The sequence below is a fragment of the Pipistrellus hanaki genome, assembly GCF_964339955.1.
Source record: "Pipistrellus hanaki genome assembly, chromosome: 16".
Lineage (NCBI taxonomy): Eukaryota > Metazoa > Chordata > Mammalia > Chiroptera > Vespertilionidae > Pipistrellus > Pipistrellus hanaki.
This window is the reverse complement of record NC_140518.1, coordinates 32,390,071-32,400,265: the sequence shown is the minus strand read 5'-3', so window position 1 is coordinate 32,400,265 and position 10,195 is coordinate 32,390,071. Positions and strand designations below refer to the sequence as shown.

General features: G+C 54.0%; 1 protein-coding gene across 1 annotated transcript in view; it reads left to right on the top strand.

Annotated features, from left to right (window-relative positions):
• Nucleotides 1-254, top strand: part of LIAT1 (ligand of ATE1) — a gene marked incomplete at its 3' end in the record, with an annotated part of 5,677 nt that extends 5,423 nt beyond the window's left edge. Inside the window, exon 3 of the mRNA XM_084862349.1 lies at nucleotides 1-254. This exon is cut by the window's left edge and continues 198 nt beyond it. Within this exon, the coding sequence (XP_084718475.1) occupies nucleotides 1-254 (254 nt within the window).
• Between the last annotated feature and the right edge of the window lie 9,941 nt (nucleotides 255-10,195).

The following is a 10,195-nucleotide window of genomic DNA, read 5'->3' as shown; positions in this document are numbered from 1 at the left end:
ACGAGAGCCTGCGCTGGGACGGCATCCTGGCCGACCCCGAGGCCGAGAAGGAACGGATCCGCATCTACAAGCTGAACCGCAGGAAGCGGTACCGGGTCGTGGCCCTCAAGGGCATCCTCTCGGAGCCCGGCGCCCAGGAGAAGCCCGAGAGCCCCGCCTGCCCCGCGGGCCCCGGGGAGGACGGCGCCCCCGGCCCGGAGCTCGGCCCCGCCGAGGGCGGCGAGGGAGGCCTGGCCCCCGCGCCGCCCGAGTGACCCCGCCCCCGGACCGACACGCCACCCTATATTCTTACCGCGAGTGTGTGTTAGAGAGAGGGCGGAATAAAGGAATCAGACCGACGTCGGCAGGAAGCCGCCCTGCCGTGTGTTGATGAGGTCAACCCTCCAGCCACCGAGGCGGCCTCAGCGCCCGGGCGGCCCGCTCCCGCACGCACGCGGTGCAGGGAACCGGGTCTTTTTCCGAATGTCCTTCCCGTCCGATAAGCCGGCATCTCGTCGTCATTTCACGTCCCATCACAGTTAGATGTCCATCACTTGCCGTCTCCCCTTCCCCTCCCCGCCAAAGAGAGTGTGTAGATTCCAGCAATTCTAACTCCTCAACGGATTTCATGGGTGAAGCTCCAGACACGGCACACGTCTGTGGGCCCCAGGAAGATGCTCCAGATATCCCAGAGACCTTTCCTTTTTTTTCCTTTTTTTTTTTTTCTTTTTTAATATATTTTACTGATTTTTTACAGAGAGGAAGGGAGAGAGAGAGAGAGCTAGAAACATCTATGAGAGAGAAACATTGACCAGCTGCCTCTTGCACACCCCCTACTGGGGATGTGCCCGCAACCAAGGTACATGCCCTTGACCGGAATCGAACCTGGGACCTTTCAGTCCGCAGGCCGACGCTCTATCCACTGAGCCAAACCGGTTTCGGCCCAGAGATCTTTTCTTGTGGTTAAGCACACGCCCTGCCCTTACTGGTCTGCAAGATAAGCTCCAGCCGTCATTCCCGGGAGGTGAGGCCGAGAAGCCTCCACGTGACTATTGCTTCTCTCACAAACGTGAGCCTCCCCTCATCCCCCCAATGGCATGTTAAGCAAAGCTTTGAAAAGCCTCTGCAAGGCTCCCTGTCCTGAGTTGCTGTGCTTCCCTTCCACAAATACCGAGCCCGGGCCACTGTTCTCTAGTTTGGGTTCTCCCGGAAGCAGCCCGGAGACAAGGACTCGGGTGCACGTAGATTATTAAGGAGGTGAAGAAAAGATGGATAGAAACAGGGAAGGAAACGCAGGCAAGCCCGGGCCGGCGTGGCTCAGTGGTTAGAGCGTTGGCCTGTGCATCAGAGGGTTCAGGGGTTTGATTCCAGGTCAGGGGCACACACCTGGGTTGTTAGATTCAATCCCCGAGCACTAGTCGGGTTGTGCGCAGGAGGCAACCAATCGATGTCTCTCTCTCACATCGATGCTTCTCTCTGCCCCCTCTCCTTCCTTCCCCATCTCTCATCCCCTCCCACCCTCTCTAAAAATCAACGGAAAAAATATCCTCCTGTGGGGATTAACACACACGCGTGCACACACACACACACACACACACACGCAAGCACTCCCTCTCTCACACACAAGACAGCCAGCCCAGGGACACTATTTTTATAAAATTAACTATTGTTGAAAGTATCACACATGTCCCCTTTATTCCCCCGATGACCCCCCTTCAGCCTGCCCCTCCCCCCCCCACCCCAGGCTCTCCCCACCCCATTTCCTGTGTCCATGGGCCAGGAGGTCCTTGGTTGATTACCTTCCACCCGCCCACCCTCCCGCGCCTTCCCTCCGAGTTCCCGCCCTCTGTTCCATCTCCCATGTCCCTGGATCCACTCCGTTTGTCGGTTTATTTTGTTACTTAGGTTCCACATATGAGTGAGATCATGTGATACTTGTCTTTCTCTGACTGACTTATTTCATGATATTGACTTATTAGCATGATACTGTCCCTCCACGCTGTCTCAGAGGGTAAGAGGTTCTTGTTTACAGCTGCATAGCACTCCAGGGTATACATGCACCCAGCTTTTCTATCCACCCATCTACTGATGGGCACCTGGCTGTTTGCAGATGCTGGCTATTGTGAATTGTGCTGCTATGGACATAGGGGTGCACACATTCTTTCTGATGGTGTTTCAGGTTTTTTAGGATATATTCCTAGAAGTGGGCTCACTGGGTCAGCTGGCAGTTCCATATTTAAGTTTGAAGAAATGCCACGCTGTTCTCCACAGTGGCTGCACCAGCCCCGGACACTGTTAAACCAGCTTCCAGGCAGGACAAGGGGCTTCACCTCCGGGAAACAGTCAGGATTGGCCTGCCCGCCTCCGGGAGCTGAGGGCTGGCCCGGGTGCTCCCGCTGGCGCTTCCAGCTGCCACACTGCGGGCCTGACACTGCCTCAGCTGCGGGGGAATCACCCTCATACAGAGATGCAGACAAGGCCATGCAGGGTGGCCCTGGGGTATCAGCCACCTGTGTGCAGCCCCCTGCAGGGCCTGGGAGCGAGAGAGCGGAGGCTTAAGACCAAGTCCCTGACTGCCAAGGAGTTAGAGACATGCAGGATTCTAACACACACACACACACACACACACACACACACACACACGACATGCAGGATTCTCAACACACACACACACACACAAGACATGCAGGATTCTCAACACACAGACACACAGACACACACAAGACATGCAGGATTCTCAACACACACACACACACACACAAGACATGCAAGATTCTCAACACACACGCACACACACACAAGACATGCAGGATTCTCAACACACACACACACACACACACACAAGACATGCAGGATTCTCAACACACACACACACACACACAAGACATGCAGGATTCTCAACAGACACACACACACACGCAAGGCATGCAAGATTCTGGACACACACACACAAGACATGCAGGATTCTCAACACACACACACACACACACAAGGCATGCAAGATTCTGGACACACACAACACATGCAGGATTCTAAACACACACAACACATGCAGGATTCTAAACACACAACACGCAGGATTCTAGGAGAGGTTGGAAGTCAATGCACACCACCACGGAGCTTACCTGGCCGTTAGCACAGTGCGTACCTGGTCGCCCGGCAGAGCATCTCTCCTCGCCCTCTGAACGGCCAGCGCAGCGTTGTCGTGTCTCGGCCATGGTGACCTGGCAACGCACAGGGAAGGGGCTTGTGGGGAGCCCTGTCCTCCCCAGAGGGAGGCGGCAGCCACGCCCAAGGCCCCTGAGGTGGCGCTGAGCAGGCTGAGGGGACCTGGGACTCCAGCGGGGAGGACGGGGCTTGGTGTGGCTCCTGAGGAGGAGACATGGGAGACGCACCACCGGCCTCCCCCAACGCCCCAGGGCCTGCGGCCCCCGTGAGATGGTAATAAAGTAGTTTGAAGCCACTGCGTCCTGGGGCAGTTTTGTTACACAGCAGCTAGCATGCCGCGGGCCACCCCTCCCCCTCAGCTGTGCCTCTCGGCCAGCTGCCTCGCCCTCGATCTGAAGCCTGGCAAACCCACAGCCAGCCTGCTGGTGAGAAGCCACGGGTCCCCAGGCCCCGCAGACACCCAGTGCCAGTGCTCCGGGGGGTTGCATTTATCTGCAGGAGCCATGCTGCGCCTGCAGGGGGGGCTGCTGGCAGCCCTGTGCCAGGTGAGACCACGTGGTTTCTACTCGCCAGCCCTGTGCCCAGAGCTGGACACATCTCTTCACGGTGCGCGATCTGTGCCCGGCCCTGCCTTGCAGTGATACCATTCCAGGTCATCTGACAAAGGGCTTCTGTCTCATTCGTCCCTCACCTGAGTTCCCTGAGAATTATCTCCATTTTGTTTTATTTTTAAAAAATATATTGATTTTTTACAGAGAGGAAGAGAGAGGGATAGAGAGTTAGAAACTTCGATGAGAGAGAATCATCGACCAGCTGCCTCTTGCACACCCCCTACTGGGGACGTGCCCGCAACCAAGGTACATGCCCTTGACCGGAATCGAACCCTGGGCCCCTCAGTCTCTAGGCCAACGCTCTATCCACTGAGCCAAACCGGTTTCGGCTTGTTTTATTTTTTAAAAAATATATTTTTTAATGATTTCAGAGAGGAAGGGAAATGGGGGTGGGGGGAACATCCGTGATAGAGAGTCATTGATGGGCTGCCTCCTGGGCGCCCCATACGGGAGATCGAGCCCTCAACCTGGGCATGTGCCCTGACTGGGAATCGAACGTGACCTCCGGGTTCATAGGTCAACACCCAACCACTGAGCCACACCAGCTGGGCTGTCTCCACTTTACAGTGTAGGCTTAGCGAGAAGAAGGGACTTACTCAAATCACTCGCCTCGTACGAGATCTGCTTTAAGGTCACCGCCTGCCCTGGCAGGGAATGGTGATCAGGCACCTGCCCGGGATGACCGGAGCCCTCTGAGCAGCTCCTCCCGCCCCCACGGCGCCGGGCACTGACCGTTCCCGGTTTCCCTCCGCCTCCACCACAGTCTCCGAGGCGGAGGTGCTGAGTCCACTCGGACGGGAGAAAAGGGGCTCAGAGGGGCGACTGGCCCAGGTCACACGGAAGCTACGGGCAGTGGGTGACTGTGCTGTGGCCCTCCGGCCGGCTCTCCCGGTCTGTGGGAGCCGAGCTGCCTGCGCCCGGCATTGGACCACAACAGGAAGAGACAGAGGCCGCGGGGAGGCAGGTGGGGCGTGCTGGAGGAAGGAGCTGCTTCTGGGAACTGTGGGGGCAGAGGAGCTTCCGGGGGACAGGAACCTCTCACACGGGGGCTCCGGAGGCCCTGGGTAGTGGGAAAGCACCTTCTCAGGCTCCCGGCCACGCTGTGTGCTTGTTCATGGTCAAGCCCAGCCTTCCAACTTCCGACATCTCCCTCTGATCAGCACTGGGGAGGGCTCAGGAAGGGTTCCACCCCCCTCAGCCATCCCCACTTAATCACAGGACCCTCCCCTCTTCCCCCTCCTCCCCACCTGGCCCAGGCCTGGGCACCGAGGGGCTGCCGAGGCCTCGCTCAGCGTGTGGGCCCGGGGCCGGCGGCACCAGCGTGGCCTGCAGCTGGTTAGAACCTCTCTCGTGAGCCAGCTCTCGGCCCCACCCAGACTTCCTGCCTCAGCCCCTGCCGTTTAACAAGAGGCCCGGTGACTCACATGCCCGTTAACATCCGAGAAGCGGGGTTGTGGGGAGCCGGCTCCCCCGGGCCTCGGTGTCTGCACATCGTGTGCGGGAGCCACGCCGCCCAGACGGGCGGGAGGGATGCTGGTGACGCACAGCCCGGGGGACGGAGCGGCTCCCTCCGGAGCGGGCCGATGTGCCAGAGGGTTCCGGCCCCCGGCCCCGGCTCCTCTGCGGGGACCCACCCTTGTGTGCGGTGCCACCTGGCCCTCGGCACGCTCTGCCGGACGGAGGCTGGAACCGGCGCAGACGCCGCCGATGCGCCAGCGATGGCCGTGACGAACCCGCCGTCCGTCCTTTGTCTCCGACCCCAGTCTCGTATCTTCAGCCAACGGCCGTGAAAAGGCGGCGGCTACGCTGTTAAACCGCCACCAGCACCGCCATCTGCCCCTCGACCGCTCCCTGCCTCGGCTCAGGGGCAGGCAGACTGACCGTTTAACTCTGTTCCGTACACTTTACTCACCAGAGAGCTGGTCACAGTTCTACGCTCGGGTTTTACTGTTCAAACGAGACAGGAAACGTGTACGTATCACGGACAAACCGGAACACGCAGAGGAGCAAAAAGCATGTGAGGACGCGTCCTAGTCCCGCCATTCAGCGGTCCTCCTCTGTCTGGTGTCCAGACTTCCAAAGACTTTTTCTAATATATTTTTTGATTGATGTTAGAGAGGAAGGGAGAGGGAGAGGGAGAGAGGAACATGATGAGAGAGAGTCACCGATGGGCTGCCTCCTGCACTCCCCACACTGGGGATGGTACCCGCGGCCCGGGCCTATGCCCTGACCAGGCAGCGAACTGGGATCTCCTCAGCCACTGAGCCACGCCGGCGGGGCACGTATGTCGTCTTTTAAAGGTTTTCTTGGAAATGTAGCATCTTTCCAAACCACCAAGTAGACATCCACATTGTGCTTGGTAATGCTTGCCTAGAGCTTCGTTGTCCAGACAGTTTATTCAACCCCTGTTTGCGGACATCTATTTGGTTTCCTATTTTTGGCTATTCTAAACAACTTTGCAAGGGACGTCCTTATATGCACATTTTAGTGCAACTTTCCAGTGCTTTGGGCACATTCTTGGAATTGAAAATGCAAAGCCAGAAGATAATTAAAACAATATCACACTTGCATTGCCTTTAGTGAATACTGCTCTAAGTAGTTTGCCTACATGAACTCATTTCCTCCTCTCGGCATTTCTACAGAGAGACTAACTCGAGACGCCCATCGTACAGAGAATTTAAGGGACTCGTTCGAGGTCACACAGCTGAGAAATGATGGCGCTGGTTTGAACCCAGGTGGTCTGATGAGAGGGGTCTGGAATATGCCACTTTGGCATAAGGATTCTTTTTTTTTTTTTTTTAATATATTTTATTGATATTGTACAGAGAGGAAGGGAGAGAGATAGAGAGTTAGAAACATTGATGAGAGAGAGTCATCGATCAGCTGCCTCTTGCACACCCCCGACTGAAGATATGCCCGCAACCAAGGTACATGCCCTTGACCGGAATCGAACCAGGGACCTTTCTGTCCCCAAGCCGACGCTCTATCCATTGAGCCAAACCGGTTTCGGCTCTTTTTTTTTTTAATATATTTTATTGATTTTTTACAGAGAGGAAGAGAGAGGGATAGAGTTAGAAACACCGATGAGAGAGAGTCATCATCTATCAGCTGCCTCTTGCACACCCTGTACTGGGGATGTGCCCGCAACCAAGGTACATGCCTCTGACCGGAATCAAACCCGGGACCTTTCAGTCCGCAGGCCGATGACGTTCTATCCACTGAGCCAAACCAGTTTCAGCAAGGATTCTTTTGCGCTGAAGGCATTTGAGAATCCACAGGTGTGGGACAGGCTATTTGCTCCCCTCTTATCTGCCTAAAAGCAGGGCATGCAGCCCCCTTTGTGAAGGTGGTAAAGGTCCCCACCTCCCTCTCCTCGACCAGAATGAGGAGAGCAACTCCGATCAACAGGACAGAGAGCCAGTGCCAAGATGAGTTTGCATCCACAGGCCTTATCTCCCCTCAGAATCCCAAATACGTTTCCTAGTTACTTTCCCCCAGTTTGTTGGCCCTAGACTCCCAGAACCCCTTTCCTTTGTCTCCTCACTTCTCAGCCTGTCACCCGTCGCTGAGGTGGCACCCAAGCTCCCACGTCTAACCACGTCTTCGGGTTTTTACGTCCTTCCTGAGAGGCCCTCAGGCACGTAAAAACTGTGGCTTCAATAAAACCGTGTACCTTTCCTCCTGTTAATGTCAGTTTAACGAGTCCATAAAACGCTCCTGGGCCCTCGGAGCCAACGTGCTCGGGAAGTGTCACCTGCGAGGTTTCCCCGTTCGAAGATTCTTAGTGCACATCAACAGATTAAAGGCTGTTTTCCAACACATACCCGGTTCTCCCACAGCCCAGGGGGAAGGGTACCCTGTCCCCGGGGGCTCGGCTGGCCAGGTGACGAGCTTTGGTCAGTAGAACGTGGGTGGACGTTGCCAGGGCCCCAGCGTAGAAGGTAAGAGGTACTGTATGTTCCTGCCCGTTTCCCGGGCATCGTCTGACCTCTTCCTTGAGAAGAATGTGCCCCGGCACCTCCCTGACCTGCTCCAGAGACCAGAGGGGCCGACCCGAACTCAACATCCAGCCTCGGGCAGACCTGCTCCATGGGAGCTGTGAGCTTGCAGGCGAGAAAGAACTGCTCGCTGCTGCTGCCACTGTGCTTCGTGAGGGTGTGAGGCCACCAAAGCTGGTTACACAAGGTTCCTAGAAGCCCTTCCATAGACACAATTAGCATTGCTCAACTTTAACCTCCCCAAATCATTGGACCAGAGGCCCTTATATATTTACTCCCTGGAAAGCACAATGGGAAAACAGTAATGCACACAAACCACTTGATAGTGATTATATGCTACACGTATTAGTATTTTTTTAAGATTTTAAATTAATTAAAATATATATATATCTTATTGAATTTTTACAGAGAGGAAGAGAGAGGGGTAGAGAGCTAGAAACATCAATGAGAGAGAAACATCGACCAGCTGCCTCCTGCACACCCCCCACTGGGGATGTGCCCGCAACCAAGGTACATGCCCTTGACCGGAATCGAACCCTGGACCTTTCAGTCTGCAGACGGATGCTCTATCCACTGAGCCAAACCAGTTTTGGCTTAAATTAATTTTTACAGAGAGAGGAAGAGAGAGAGGGAGATAGATACATCAATGTGAGAGAAAAGCATTGATCGGCTGCCTCCTGCACAACCCCCACCAGGGACCGAGTGGCAACCCAGGCACATTGGGAATCAAACTGGCAACCTTTCGGTACATGGGATGGTGCCCAACCAACTGAGCCACACCGGCCAGGGCTAAAGTATTTGCACTTAATTTTTAAAAGAGGCATTTCTTGCCATAGGATTCATTACTTAATCCACAGAATCATTGGCTTTTTAAATTTCTAGGAAGTATACCAAAAAACCTTCCTAAGATTTATCATGTTGTTACTAACTAGAGGCCTGACGCACAAAATTCCTGCAAGGGCCTTGGCCCCCCACCACCGTGGCTGTGTCCGGAAGGAAGGACATCCGGAAGGATGCCGTCTAATTAGCATATTACGCTTTCATTATTATTGCTCACTGGAGGCCCAGTGCACTGGGAGGGTCCGTGGTAGCTGCGGGGCCTCCCTCCCTTCGCCCGGCCAGCCCCGCCCCCTGTTCAGACTCCCAGAGAACTCCAGGTTGAGGGGACAATTTGCATGCTACGCTTTCATTATAGAGGCTACCTACTGCTTCTTCTCTGAGGTCATCAGCTTAATCTGATAGACTTAGAAAGGCATTTTTTAAGGGAGCATTGGAACATTATTAGTTACAACACACTTTCGCCTCTCTCTACACACACCATGCCACACACAATTATAACGTTAACCTTACACACCGTAAATATTTTTTCCAAAAAAAATCTTGGGACTTCTGATTAGCACTTTATGGAAATTTACACTGTATGTATAACCCGATTGGCAATATTAGGTCTCACTGTCATCCTGATCAGCCAAGTTAGACTTAATTTCTGTGAAAGAGATTGGCTTAAAAAAAAAAAAAGTTATAGGATTTATAATATTCATTCCTGAGATATCTTTCTTTTTTTTACATTATTTTCTAAAAAATGTATCTCTGCTGTTGAAAGTATTGCAGATGTCCCTCTCTTTTCCCTATTGACCCCCTCCACCCACCCGGCATTCAACCCCCGGGGACGTATTTCTGAGTGTAACTTAAAGACGAACAGATAAGGCACAGAGCCTAGCGATGAAAGTGAAGCTTGAAGGAAATAAGATGCCTTCACTTTCAACATTCCTTAACGATCCTCTTTGCTTGGCCCCAAGGGACCTTCCCTCGGGGAGGACAGGAGTCTGAGATTGAAGAGATGTGGGTGTTACATGGAAAGTGTTATCACTCGGCTGCCTCCCTTCAGGGGAAACTGGAAGTGAGGGCTTCCCCACACAGGCCGGCCCTGCTCTGCCACCACTCTCCATCCCTGACACAATCACATGAAGATCTACCTGGGGCCCTGGTACCCAGACACCTAGGTTTTTATCTGTTCTTTTGTCTGGTGCTACAGGCTTTACGATAACAGAGGATCACCCTCAACAAAACTAAAGATGGTCAGCCTTGCTGGAGCGGCTCAGAGGCTAAGCGTGGACCTATGCACCAGGTCACGGTTGGATTCCTGGTTCGGGCACATGCTTGGGTTGTGGGCTTGATCTCCAGTGGGGATGTAAAGGAGGCAGCCAATCAATGATTCTCTTTCCTCGTTGATTTTTTTAATCTCTTTATCCCTCTCCCTTCTTCTCTGAAATCAACTTTAAAAAGTTATTTTTTTTAAAAGATGGTCATCCACCACCCAGAGCTGAAGTATCATTGCTGACATGTACACATAAGGAACTGTTTGACACTGAAACTGGGACTCAGAAGAACTGTTGGCCCAGAAAGAAACTCACTACAGGCTGATTCATTTGCCTCTCA